We start from the raw sequence: 14,985 nt of genomic DNA on the forward strand, positions 1-14,985 counted from the left end.
CTTGGTTGTAGTCCCAGGTCCTTTGCCCTTCGGAATATCATATTCCAATTTCTCCTATCATTTAATGTAGAAGCTGAAAGATCCTGTGCGATCTTGACTGTATTTCCCTGATATTTGAATTGTTTCTTTCTAGCTGCTTGCAATATTTTCTCCTTGACCTTGTAGTTCTGGAATTTGACTGTAATGTTTCTTGGAGTTTTCAATTTGAGATCTTTTTCTGGGGGTGATCGATGCATTCTTTCGATGACAGTTTTATCCTCTGGTTGTAGGACCTCCGGGCAATTTTCTTTAAGGATTTCATGGAAGATACTGTCCAGTTTCTTTTTTTCATCATAGCTTTCAGGTAGACCAATAATTCTTAGATTGTCTCTCCTGGATCTATTTTCCAGGTTGGTTGTTTTTCCAATCAGATATTTCAAATTTTCTTCTATTTTTTCATTTTTTAGATTTTGTTTGACTGATTCTTGATGTCTCATAGAGTCATTAGCTTCTACTTGCCCAATTCTAATTTTTAATGTTTTGTTTTCTTCCTTTGTCTGCTCTATCTCCTCTTCCATTTGGTTGATTTTACTTTTCAATGAGACATTTTCTCTGTTTATATTCTGATTTTCCTTAACCAATTCCCTGATTTTACCTTTTAACAATTTGTTTTCCTCAATGAATTTTTTTCCATTTTTTCCATTTTTCTTGTACTTCCCTAATTTGGTTTTTAAAGTCCTCCTTGAGTTCTTCCAGGAATGCTTTTTGGTCTGGATACCAGTTCACTTTCCCTTTTGAGGTTTCAGATGTGGGTGTAGTGTCCATGCTGTCCTCTTCTGAATTGGTAATTTGGTTTTCCCTGTCTCCATAATATGAGTCAACTGTCTTTGAAAGCTTCTTACAATTCTTTTTCGTGGTGTATTTTTTCCCCTCCTGGTTTCTGAAGTGGATCTCTGCTTCTGAGCCTCAGGGGGCTCTGTCCCAAGTTTCTTGTGTTGGGATCTAGCTCTATGTGCTATGGCCTCTGGTTTTGTGAGGTGTGGGGGTTGCTGGTAGTCTCCTCTTCCCTAGGACTGCTCTGCAGCAGTGGTGGTCTCAGCTTGTGTCTGTGTTGGTGGTTGCCACTTCCCCTGGCTGTGCAAAGCCAAATCTGGGGTCCTGGCATTGATGTTAGTTAACTCCACCCCCTGGGGCTCAGTTACTCTCGTTGTTCTGCTAAGGTGAAGGCTGCTGAGACCCCTCTCTTCCTGAGCTAGTCTCCTGCCACCACCCACAGGAAGGGCCCTCTCCTCCACTTTTCTCACTGCTGAAGCCCCCCTTCTGGCTCCTCTCTTTCTCCTGAGGCTTTATTTTCTGAGTTTATTCAAGAGAGGAATACAAGCCATTTTACCTGTATATCCTGGCTACCAGGAGTCCAAAAAGGTGAATTTCAAACCTTTAGACTGTGGGTTGATGGTCTCCAGGCTGGCTGCTCCTGCGGCTGCAGGCTCTGTGCTCTGAAAGACTCTGGACCTGGGCTGAGAAGCCTGGGGCTCGATTGCAGGCCATAGTCGGTTCTTCTGCCCTGGGTCTGTTCCTGCTTCAGCATTGTGCTCACCCAGGGATCTCCCAGACCTGTGTGCTGGCTGGATTCCTCTGCTGTTGCTGGTTGGTTTGGTCTGGTCCCCTTGCTTTTGCCTGAGGTTTGAGGCCAAAGGGCTATCTGCTTCCAAGGCCACAGGTTCTGTGCTCCAACAGACAGACTCCTGTCCTGGGCTCGCTGGCAGCCATAGCCAGTACTTCCACTCTGGGCCTGTTCCTGCTACCGCGTTTCACTCACCCAGTGCTCTCCCAGGCCGGCGTGCCTGCTGGATTCCTCTGCCATTCCCAGTTGGTTTGGTCTGGTGCCTATCCATGTGCCAGCGCTCCTACCCCCCTCAGTCTACTAGTGGCTTCTAGCTCTCTCAAATCTGCTCAGATTCACTTTTTTATATTTATCTGACAGAATTTGTGAGAGAACTCTGATAGTTCCTTCCTTTCACAGCACCATATTGGCTTCACCCCTGCCTCCTCTCAATTTTATTTTTCAATGAGACATTTTCTCCATTTATATTCTGATTCTCCTTAACCATTTCACCAATTTTACTTTTTAAAGATTTGTTTTCATTAGTGATTTTTTTTTGCATTTTTTCTTTTACCTCCCTAATTTGGTTTTTAAAGTCCTCCTCCAGTTCTTCCAGGAATGCTTTCTGGTCTGGAGACTAGTTCACTTTCCCTTTTGAGGTTTCAGATGTGGGTATAGTGTCCATGCTGTCCTCTTCTGAATTGGCATTTTGATCTTCCTTGTCTCTGTAATAGGAACCAATGGTCTTTGAAAGCTTCTTAGTGTGCTTTTTCATGGTGTTTTTTTTCCCTCCTGGTTTCTAAAGTGGATCTCTGCTTCTGGGGCTCAAGAGGCTCTGTCTCAAGTTTCTTGTGTTGGGATCTGGCTTTATGTGTTATGGCCTCTGGTTTCATGAGATGTGGGGGAGGGCTGGTCTGGCTGCTAGTAGTCTCCTCTTCCCCAGAACTGCTCTACAGCATTGGTAGTCTCAGCTGTTGTCTGTGCTGATATCTGCCACTTCTCATGGCTCTTCAAAGCCACATTGGGGGTCCTGGAATTGACATTTGTTAGCTCCCCACCTTGGGGCTCAGTTACTCTCATTGTTCTGCTGAGGTGAGGGCTGCTGGGACACCTCTTTTCCTGCACTAGTCTCCTTCTACCCCCACAAGAATGTCTCTCTCCCCAACTTCTTGTGCTACTGAAGTCCCCCTTCTGGCTCCTCTGTTTCTCCTGAGGTAGTATTGTCTGGGTTTATTCAAGGGAGGGATGAGAGTCATTTTACCTGGCCATCATGGATGCCATGAGTTCAAGAAGGTGAGTTTCAAACCTTTAGACTGTGAGTTGGAGGCATCCAGGCTAGCTGTTCCCGCAGCTGCAGGCTCTGCACTGCTGTATCCCATGGCTCTGAAAAATTCCCATCCTGGGCTGAGAGGCCTGGGGCTTGATCGTGGCCTTAGCTGGTACTTCTGCCCTGGGCCTGTTCCTGCTCCAGTGTTTCTCTTGCCCAGTTCTCTTATAGACTGGCACAATGACTGGATTCCTCTGCTGTTCCCAGTTGGTTTAGTCTGGTGCCCTTGCTGGTGCCTGGCACTCCTGCCCCTCTTGCTCTACTAGTAGCTTCTAACTCTCTCAAATCTGCTCAGATTCACTTTTTTAGACATATCTGACAGAATTTATGAGAGAGCTCCTATAGTACCTTCCTTTCATAGTGCCATCTTGGCTCTGCCTCCACGGTATATTCTTTATTAGTTAATTATCCAATTTTCATCATTAGTTTGACTTGTCTGGCTGATGTTTCAGCCCCACCCAGTCCTATCCTGGCAATAGGAGCTCCATGTTTAAACTTTTCAGGGTTTCCATATAGAAGGGGGGCCTCTGCCCCAGTATCTATTAACACCCTACTTACAGTATTTGATCCATTTTTTCAATATATAGTCAAACTGATATGGGGTCTGTAATCCCGTCTGTGTATTTCTTTAATTTGAGCTGTGGTTTGGCCAATTTCCTATTCTCCCTGAAGGCGTGACAAACTTGGATACAAGGATTCTGGAGGAGCAGTTCTTACTTCTGTATTCTGTCCAATATTAAGCCCCTCTTCTAGGTACATGTTATATAGCTCATTAGTTGGAATATCATCTATTCTTCCAAAATCCACCCCTGCTCTCAATAGAGCAGTAAACAATTCTTTCCTTGTTATTCTGACTTCGAAATCGCTGACAATTTACTCCTTGCTCAAGGAAATTTCTCTTTTCCCCATGCCCTGTGAAATGTTATCCAGTATCTCTGAAAGATGGTGCTGTATCACCCCAATTAGTAGAGTCAGAATTAAGTGCTTATAAGCAGGAGGCACTGTCTTCACTATTATTTTTCTATAAGAAACTGCTAAGGGGGTATCATAATAAACCTTGATGTTTCTGGTCATAATTGCAGTTTTCATTGCCTCCTCAACTTTTCTCATCCAGTCCCTAAGCAAAGACCAGGATCTATCTCCACTAGGCCATATAGAGTCAGTAGCACATTGTCTGTTACATCCATCCACCACTAAAGCTGTTAGATTGGTCCTATTGTAACCTCCTAGCATATGGTGTTCCCTAAAAGCTTGCTGTACAACAGGATTCTGACTAACACATATGAATTTAAAGCAACCTATGTTATCTATCCGTACTCCTGTGGCCCCTTCATCACAGATTCTCACCATCCAAGATATTAACAATTCTCCCATCCTTTAGGTGAACCAAATCAAAATATTGGTGACCTGATGAGTAAAATCCTTATTTCCTTGAACATTGTGTTTCCTTCCTCATTGTCCTGCCTTCTTCTTAGTATTGGATGATCATCTGCCCAAGAAGCCTCATCTAACATTGTTTCATTTTCTTCCCACACATTCTCCTGGCAGTCCTCGAGGCAACTAGGCTCTGCTTGTCCAAAGGCTGCATGCACATTCCTTTTGTTAGCTTTTCACTTTTTCTAGCTAAACGAACAGAAAGAGTCTCATGCAAACCAGTCAACTCCCAAACAGTAATTTGTTCTTCTACCACTTGAGACCCTCCAGCTTGCTCTTCCAAAGGGAAGTCTGAACACTGCAGCAAACCAACCAACTCCCTTTCCATTTGAGTTTTCTTCTGCAGCAGTTTGTTTCTGCTTTTACACATAAGACAAAAGCTTATCAGTAAAACCCAGCCTCTCCTACACACCCCTGCCACTTCTTTCCCTGGTTTTATTGGTATTCCTTACAAATATCTTTCCAAATGTCTATGTTCTCCCTTCTGTAGCCTCAGTTCCCAGTTTTCACAGGGTCGGGTGCTTTTAGCACATTCCCTTACTAGGGAGGAATAAAGTAGATCTCCCATCCTGGGATATCTATTTCTTCCTTTAAAGCCCTCCTGCTTCCAAATACAGATCTGATACCTTGCAATCCTGTTTGTGATGCCAAAAGTATTGCCAACACAATATTCACAGGGCCAACAGTGACTATGAATATGCTGATGTACTTCTGAATTACGAAATATAACAGACTCTCCATATAGAATACAGAACCAAAACATTTATTCAAACACCAGAAAACCGAATTCCAACACCAGAAAATCTAATCCATCATAGCAACAAAGAAGTTAATACAGATTAACACCACAGGGAGCTACACCATCCCAAAGCCTTCCCCCTGCTCTGGCCTTCCCACAAACAAAATCTCACAGCTAGCTGCTTGCCTGCCTGCCTGCTGCCTCTCTCTCTCTCTCAGCTCTAACTGCTCCGGCCAACTTCTTCTGTTCTGCTCCACCCTTCCTGCTCCACCCCTTCCTGTTCCACCTAGTCAGCAAACTCTTCCCACCACAGGCTTCATGTAACTTAGGCTTTCATGTAACTTAAGCAGGTCACACAGGCCTATCAATGGATGGGAAGGTCTTCAAATTTATATTAGCATTACATCTAAGTACAGGCAGAAAATGGGGAGTATTTTAGATGAAGAAAACATATTATATGAAGGTTTGGAGCAGAACATATTGCTAGAGTAGAGAAGATACAAATTTGACTAGAATGGACCTTGTATTTTGAAAAGTAGTGTTGAGAACCTTTGTAGGATTAATAAGGTAGGCTTGAATATAGGTATAGCAACTTCACAGCAAGGCAGTTCAGATTTGATGCACTACAAAAGAGGGCAGCTATTAAAGGTTTGTCATCTGGAGAATATGCTCCAGGTCTTATTTAAGGAAGGTTAGTCTCCCTTCTTTGGCAAGAATGTTAGGTCATGTTGCCCACTGAATTCAAAATATACCATCCTAGATAGTAGTTTGGGGCTCAGGAACAGCTTCAGCTCCTCTCTCAGGTCTTATGCAACCAAACATCCATCCCTGCTATGAGCCTCTGCTAAAGTTGCCAGTACTGCTCTTTGAGGGGGAAAGAAAGAGGGAGATATTCAGAATATATCAGTCTTTAGTCTCCAAATTGAGACCTCTCCAAAACATTTGTCAATGTGGGTTTATAGCTATTCCTATCTATCATCTTAGAAATTAAAACAGTATCACTATTCAAATAGTTGTGATCTCTTGACCTGAAAGGGTGTCAGGGACACCCCATGGTTCCTGGACCATCCTTTGAGAAGAGCTTCTCTAACACATGACCTTATAGAGGACAAAATACATGACTCTATGCCATATATAGTGTACTATAATTAAAGGCAATATCAAAAATATTCCTGATTAAGCACTCCTACCTGTTACACCCTAGGCAACTATCCCTCTTGTCTGCTCCTACTTCCACTTTTCATTTGCATTTAATTATCATTTAGTCCAAGGAAGTTCCACAACAGATTTGGCCAAAATCTTATTAGCATATAAAGCTAATTAACATACCAAATTGCTCCAACTTCAAAGACTTGTAATTAATTCCAATATTTAAGAGGGCATCACTTCAGTTAGAAAATCTGAGATTTCTCAGCTTAATATTTAATTGTCAACATGCCCATACTATAGTTTTAATAAAAATATTTCAGAAAAAATAGATTTATGTAAGTGAATGTGTTGATTTCAGCCCTTTTATAACTGCAAAATAAGGGTTTATTATGTAAGAGTTGATTTAAGGGGCTGCCCAGTACACTCACCATTTTACCACAAATGAATGTATCTTGTTCCTTCCCTTGTCCTCTCCCTCCTTTCCCCCAAATATACATCACATTAAGCATCTAATTTACACCTGGTTATTTGTTAGCCTTGATAGCATATTACATGCATTCAGAACACAGAGGTTTTACTTGGTAACTCTACACATAAAACAAGAAGTTAGAAAGTCACTTAGCACTTTCAGGTATAAACATGCTTGACATGATTTCATTTGAACCTCACAACAACTCTGTGAAGATAATCTAAGTTATTATCCCCATTTTACAAATGGGCTAAGTGAGAAGTTTCAGTTTTCCTAGTTCCAAGGGATTCTAGGTCAGTCACTGGTGAACATAATTTTGCGAATGGGGTGTGTCTGGGTTGGGTGGGGTGTCACCCTTTTTTTGGATGATGATGCAAAAGCTGTATCTTTAAGAATAAGGTTGCCACGGCGGCGGGGGTGGGGAGCCAAGATGGCAGCTGGAAAGCAGGAACTAGCGTGAGCTCCCCGCCGAGCCCCTCCAAAAACCTATGAAAAATGGCTCTGAACCAATTCTAGAACTGCAGAATGCAGAAAATACCAGAGGGAAGCAGGGCTCTAGTCCATGACAGCCTGTGGTCTCCGGGTGAGGTCTATCCCGCACCGTGCTGGGAGCAGAGCCCAGCGTGGGCAGTGCGGACCAACCAGACCAGGAGCCGGGTGGAACAAGCCCTAGCGCCCTGAATCAGTGAGCTGTAGCAGTTGCCAGACTTCTCAACCCACAAACACCAAAGACAACAGAGAAGGTCAGTGGGAAAAGCTGCAGTAGTGGCAGGAGTTCCCGGTTCGGCCACTGCCTCCAGGGCAGCGGAGGTGGGGCAGCTACAGAAGTACAGCTGCAGCTGCTTCTGGCCCCAGGCCCACCTGGTGGGAGGAATTAAGTGGTGGATCAGAGCAGGAGTGAAGAGCCTGCTGAAGATTTGCATCAGGTCCGGGTTGGTGGTTCTTGAGGAAGGAGGAGTGCTGGGGTGGCAGAGCTGGTACATCCCCCCAGGTTTGTAACATAGTTCTCTTAACTCTACAAGCAGTCATAACCCGCTGAAAAACTCAAGGGTCAAGTTAGTTGGCTGGGAATATGGCCAGGCAATGAAAATGCACCCAGATTCAGTCTCAGACTTTGGAATCTTTCTTTGGTGACAAAGAAGACCAAAACATACAGGCAGAAGAAGTCAACAAAGTCAAAGAGCCTACAACAAAAGCATCCAAGAAAAACATGAACTGGTCTCAGGCCATGGAAGAGCTCAAAAAGGATTTGGAAAAGCAAGTTAGAGAAGTAGAGGAAAAATTGGGAAGAGAAATGAGAAGGATGTGAGAAAACCATGAAAAACAAGTCAATGACTTGCTAAAGGAGACCCCCAAAAATACTGAAAAATATACTGAAGAAAACAACACCTTAAAAAACAGACTACTTTAAATGGCAAAAGAGCTCCAAAAAGCCAATGAGGAGAAGAATGCCTTGAAAGGCAGAATTAGCCAAATGGAAAAGGAGGTCCAAATGACCATTGAAGAAAATACTACCTTAAAAATTAGATTGGAGCAAGTGGAAGCTAGTGACTTGATGAGAAATCAAGATATTATAAAACAGAACCAAAGGAATGAAAAAATGGAAGACAATGTGAAATATCTCATTGGAAAAGCCACTGACCTGGAAAATAGATACAGGAGAGATCATTTAAAAATTATTGGACTACCTGAAAGCCATGATCAAAAAAAGAGCCTAGATATCATCTTTCAAGAAATTATCAAGGAGAACTGCCCTGATATTCTAGAGCCACAGGGCAAAATCAAAATTGAAAGAATCCACAGATCGCCTCCTCAAATAGATCCCAAAAAGAAATCTCCTAGGAATATTGTCGCCAAATTCCAGAGCTCTTCAGATCAAGGAGAAAATACTGCAAGTAGCCAAAAAGAAACAACTTGAGTATTGTGGAAACACAATCAGAATAATCCAAGATCTGGCAGCTTCTACATTAAGATATTGAAGTTCTTGGAATATGATATTCCGGAGGTCAATGGAGCTAGGATTAAAACCAAGAATCACCTACCCAGCAAAACTGAGTATCATGCTCCAAGGCAAAATATGGATTTTCAATAAAATAGAGGACTTTCAATCTTTCTCGGTGAAAAGACCAGAGCTGAATAGAAAATCTGACTTTCAAACACAAGAATCAAGAGACGCATGAAAAGGTAATCAAGAAAAAGAACAAGAAAAAGAAATTGCAAGGGACTTACTAAAGTTGAACTGTTTTGTTTACATCCCTACATGGAAAGATGATGTGTATGATTCATGAGACCTCAGTATTAGGGTAGCTGAAGGGAATATGCATATATTTATATATATATATATACATTTATGTATATATATATGTGTGTATGTGTGTATAGGTATGTATATATGTATGTGTGTATATATATATAGAGAGAGAGATCTCTGAGAGTCGGCATAGGGTGAGTTGAAGATGAAGGGAAGATATCTAAAAGAAATAAAATCAAATTAAGGGATGAGAGAGGAATATATTGAGAGAGGGAGAAAGGGAGAGATAGAATGGGGTAAATTATCTCGCATAAAAGTGACAAGAAAAAGCAGTTCTGTAGGAAGAGAAGAGAAGGCAGGTGAGGGGGAATGAGTGAATCTTGCTCTCATCAGATTTGACCTGAGGAGAGAATACCATACATACTCATTTGGGTATCTTACCCCATGGGAAAAAAGGAGGAAGATAAAAAGGGGGGATGATAGAAGGGAGGGCAGATGGGGGTGGAGGTAATCAAAAACAAACACTTTCGAAAGGGGACAGGGCCAAGGGATATATATATATATATATATATATAGTTAGTATTTCACAACATGAGTATTGTGGAAAGGTTATACATAATGATAGACATGTGGCCTATGTTGAATTGCTTTACTTCTTATGGAGGGTGGGTGGGAAGGAAGAGGGGAGAGAATGTGGAACTCAAAGTTTTAAAAGCAGATGTTCAAAAACAAAAATAAAGTTTTTGCATGCAACTAGAAAATAAGATACACAGGCAATGGGGTGTAGAAATTTATCTTGCCCTACAAGAAGGAAGGGTAAAGGGGATGGGAGGGGAGTGGGGTGACAGAAGGGAGGGCTGACTGGGGAACAGGGCAACCAGAATATACGCCATCTTGGAGTGGGGGGGAGGGTAGAAATGGGGAGAAAATTTGTAATTCAAATTCTTGTGAAAATCAATGCTGAAAACTAAATAAATAAAAAAAAAAAGAATAAGGTTGCCACAAACTTTACACTTAAACAGAGGTGCACATTATCACAATTTTGAAATCAGAGACCTTCCTAGTAGCTTTAGGTCATGTGAGGCAAAATTATGAAATTGCACAGGTTAAATGGAAAACCATCAAAGTCTGCTAGTACTACTACTAGCATCCTTAAATCCCAACTCATCTCCCCTTTTATGGAAAGCCTGTCTGCTCTTTATTACTTTATTGCTGCTGCTGCTTGGGAAGTATGGCCTGAATGATATGGATAAAGTGAACCTGATGAGGTGCTTGGATTCCAGCCCTAAGACCACATCTCTGGCAGTAACCCCTGAGTTGGGTATCTCTCTCTTTTACAAAAACAAACCGACCTCTATAGAATTTCCCTGGTATAAACAGGATGATATTGTAGTGACTCTTAAGATATCTTGTACCAACTGGACAATCTTCTACTGACTCATTCAGTTACCTTATACATTCTAGAAGTCAAGATATATGTCCACTCCCATGTCTATCTTGTCTAACAGGACACTGCCTAGTACCATTACTTGACTTAGTGACATTGCAAGCTTAAAGACACACCCCTCAGTGCCCCTCCCCCCACCTTCACCTTCTGGGTAAACCTTGTGGACACTAAGTACCAAAATTGCATGTTCCTTTAAGAACTGACCACTCCCAAACCACTACCTAATTAGCATATTTGGCACACCATTCACAGAACTTGTTCTATATAAGCTGTAGCATCACCTTATTAGGTTTCTAGTTCCTATGCCAATCTATAGTGAAATTTTAATCTACCTGCTGTTTTTTCCACCTGGCAATTTTGTCCATCACATTCAGCAATAAGAGCTTATGCATGTTTTATACTTCTCTGGCTGACAATAGTAGCCACTTACATTTATTTGGGCAGTGATTTAGAGTTAGGCATAATAATAATAATAATAATAATACATATTGTTAGCAATTTTGACTGTTGTAGTATATTATCAAGCTATCACATAGCTCTCTCATTTCCATAGGACACCTCTATACCTGACCTGTGCTCATGGATACACAGATACCGTGTCTCTTTTAATACAGAAAAAACGCAGACTAAACCTGTGTGACAATGATAGCCAAACACCTTTAATTAAGGTATGCATTAGTTAACCATGCTCGTCAATGAAATGCATTTTGATTTCTCTCTTTGATTAAGAAAACATGCTTTACTAACTTATTTAAATATCACTAATGATGTTTTAGTATACTAAATTTTATATTAGAGTATTTATTATCTCTTTCTCTATACTATATTGACAGGCTGTACAGTGTCAGCTGGAAGAGTGTGCAACTATCCTGCTGGAACATGCTGCAGACCCTAATCTTGTGGACACCAACAAGGACAGTGCACTTCAGTATGCTGCCTATGGTCAGAACATAACCATAAGCAGCAAAGCTGCTTAGACGTTAAACTGATATCAAAACATAAAACAAGGTACAAGACCACCTCTTGTATAATAAAGTATTTTATGAGCTTCAATGAGTAATCAGGTAGTGTGCAATGCACATAATTTATTATTCCTATATTCATGGAAGCATTTCTTTAAATGTGACAATGATAGTCAAACACCTTTAATTTAGGTGTGCATTAACCATGCTCATCAATGAAATGCATTTTGGCATCTAGTAAGCACTATATATATTTATTCTTATTCTTACCACTATAATTATTGGATAAGTTCTCCACAAAGGACTATTGTAAAGTTGATGGGGCCCTTCTCATACAGAGAGTCTAGGATCGAGTTAACTAGCTAGATTTCTGCTAGTGTCTTGTATTGTTAAGCTATTTTCTGCTCGTAATGGTGTAGTTGGCAGAATTTGAACCTGCTCAGGAAAACCCCAATGGATTTCCATTTTGTAGCAACAATGTTGCTTCCAGCTACTGTGGGGGTATAAGACTAATAACACCAGCACACAGGATGGCTGCTAGCACAGGATCTTTGGTCTGCTTTTCTAAAGGAAAGCAACTTTAAAGAGGTCAACACACTTACTTTAATCAAACATATGTATGTATGTGTGTATATGTATTATGTATGTATGGGTACATATATGTATATATTATACACACACATATTATATATATATATATATAATATTTATGTGTATATATATTTCACTTAATTCAGGGAGAGTCAGCACCCTAAACTTCGGAGCAAAATGCAAACAGAAATTACATCCACAGAGCAAATAACACAAATCAACAGACAGGACTTCTAACTGACCACAGCAATACATACATAGTTAGCAGAGAGAGAAGCACCAACATCTGGGTTTTTAAAGCCAGGGTGCTCCTTAATGGCTACCCAGAGTCTCATCTGGCCACATCACACGAATACTCTTCCCATGAGTGACACCCAAAGAAAAATGCTAACCCCCAAGTGTGTATATGTATGTATGTATGTACATATATACAAATATGTATGCATGCATGTATGTGTATATATATGTATACATATATACATACATACACACATATATACGTGTATATATGTATATATATACACACATACATACATACATATATACACGTATATATACTTCTTGAGGATCAGAGGGTATCACAACGCTCGTGAGTCAGGCTCATGTGACAAAGGCTTCCATGTGACTTAAGCAGGTCTGTGTGATAGTAATTTGCTTTCTCTACTCCCAATCAACAAGAATAAATGATTGAAACCCTTAATGGTTTCCTTCCTGGGCCCTAAAATTAAGTATACTTTAGAGGCTGTTTCTTGCTTTTAATTTAGATGCCATCCTTCCCGTTTCTGCAAAAGGCATCCACACAACCATTCCATTATTTGTCACACAGCCAAACCCTCATATCTAGCTAGCTCTCTAGAAGAGGACATGACAGCTCACTGCTGCAGATGCCATGGATGTAGAAAGTAGCCTTTTTAACGTGTCTAATTTGTATCTGAGGGACTAGTTTTCTAGGATTATTATATATTGTACTGTGAACTTATAAACTGAGATAACCAAAAACATTTCATTATTCTTTTCACAAGGAACACTGAAAGGTTTGGATCAGACCATCGATTTCAGTTTGGAGCAAGTGGTATTAGAGTTATACATGGAAAGAGGTTATAATGTGTAAGTACATTATTTTTTTAATATGGGCAAACTCAGGCTATGAGAGCATATAATAGATAATTTAATAGTATATATTAATATAGAGATTTTGTTTTCTTCTTCCCCCCAAAAGGGTAGTTCTCTATTAAAAGAATCGCATAGCGAGTCATTTGCACAATAAATAATCACCTCCAATTCATTTTATGCCTGTGGGTTTTCATACATGTTCCCTGTTTAAGATGAATTAGAACTGCACATAGAGGCACGGTCCAGTAATCCTACTGCCAGAGAGGCACCTGACCTGCAGTAGGGTGTCTGCATTGAGTACAACACTAACATGGGCCAAGCTCCTGAGAGTGGGAGCCATCAGGCTGCTTCTGGCAGCTAGGTCATGCAGTGGAGAGCTGGGCCTAGGGTCATGAAGACTTGAGTTCAAATCCAGCCTCAGTGTCATCCAGCCAGTAAATAACTCATGTAGGATTCAGACTTCTTCCTGAATCACCAATTTCTATGGCTCTACTATCAACTTGCCTCTCCCTCCTTAAGTTGTTTTTTTTTCTTTTTGTATTCCATCTTGGATTATTTTCTGTGCTGTCTCTGAAGCCTTCTCTAGCCAAAACATAAGTAAAGGTGTGCCCTCTCTCCCTCTTTACCTTCTTCCTGAGGGGAGGGATCAACCTGTATTTATAGCACATGTAACTGATGAGTGCCAACAGCAAGAAGATAAATATAGCAACTACTCTGTAGGGGAGAACCTGTTCCTTTGACTATACCTCCTGGGTACCAAAGGGAGCCAGTTTCCCATGCCTTTTAGTCATATACGGGTTCCCTGAAATCCTGCCTTTAATGCAATTCAGCTGCACTCTCTCCTTCCTCACTAGCCTCTGTTGATGGACTAAGACTTTAGCAATCAGGAGCAGGCATTCATAGATGTCAGCCCATTCTTCTCCAACAAACACAAAATTAAATAAAAAATCTGAAAGTAAAGTTGTCCTCAAATTTAAATAAACATCCCAATTGGTTTAGCAGTTGTATATCAATAATTAGTAAACCTGCCTATCTTATTATTTTATCAAATAGAAAACACATTACAACCTTCAAAGATAGATAAAGTATTACGGCCAATTTAGTGTTTTCTAGAGTACCTGCAACAACTGACTATTTGGGGGGGCAGTGTTACAAATATAAAGAAATAAAGTTTTTAATAAAGAACTATACAAATATTTACATATACATATATATACTCACAGTATGTATTAAAACACGACACAACATATTTTCTAACATGTTGCTTTTTTCACATTCATATATTTAATGGAAAACCATAGTTCATTTCATAAATGAACATTCTTTCCTCCTTTAAAGCATGTATTTTGCTGGATCCTGACTCAGCTTTGGCACTCTTGAGGATTCATTAGTCAGTCCTATTGGAGAAGTCCTTCAAGTTCTAGATTCAAGTTTATCTATAGTATGTTGAAAAAAGAAGAAAAAATAATTCATACTGTTTATACATATGTACATATATATATATATACACACACCCCATATATGTGTATGTATGTATATGTGTAAATTTAAAATTTCTCTTGGGACAAATGACTCATCATGTTAAGGATTTCTGGGTGTGAGAAGAATGAAAATGGTCACTGGTCCAACTTAGTCTTAGAATTTCCTGAGCATTCTGAAGTCAAGTGACTTGCCCATGGTCTCATGGGCATCATGCATCATAGGGAGGACTTGAACTCAAGTTTTCCTGGAAGTCATCTACCATACAGGAATGTTTTAAAACTCAAATCAGACAATGTATCCTTAATGCTTTGCAAAGTTCAAAGTGCTAGAATAATGTCAATCACTATTATTACACTTACAATGTGTGTTGATTTTGGAGCAACTCATCAAATTGTTCTTATAATGTTTCTTTTTCATCCTTTGCAGTAGGAATTAATGT

General features: G+C 40.4%; 1 protein-coding gene across 1 annotated transcript in view; it reads right to left on the bottom strand.

Moving 5' to 3' along the window:
• Window positions 1-14,093: 14,093 nt before the first annotated feature.
• LOC118851064 (ankyrin repeat domain-containing protein 26-like) overlaps window positions 14,094-14,985 on the bottom strand; it is a 107,043-nt gene continuing 106,151 nt past the window's right edge. Inside the window, exon 30 of the mRNA XM_036760634.1 lies at window positions 14,094-14,500. Within this exon, the coding sequence (XP_036616529.1) occupies window positions 14,478-14,500 (23 nt within the window). The 3' untranslated portion in view covers window positions 14,094-14,477. The remainder of the gene's footprint in view (window positions 14,501-14,985) is intronic.

This window comes from Trichosurus vulpecula, chromosome 5 (genome assembly GCF_011100635.1).
Source record: "Trichosurus vulpecula isolate mTriVul1 chromosome 5, mTriVul1.pri, whole genome shotgun sequence".
Classification (NCBI taxonomy): domain Eukaryota; kingdom Metazoa; phylum Chordata; class Mammalia; order Diprotodontia; family Phalangeridae; genus Trichosurus; species Trichosurus vulpecula.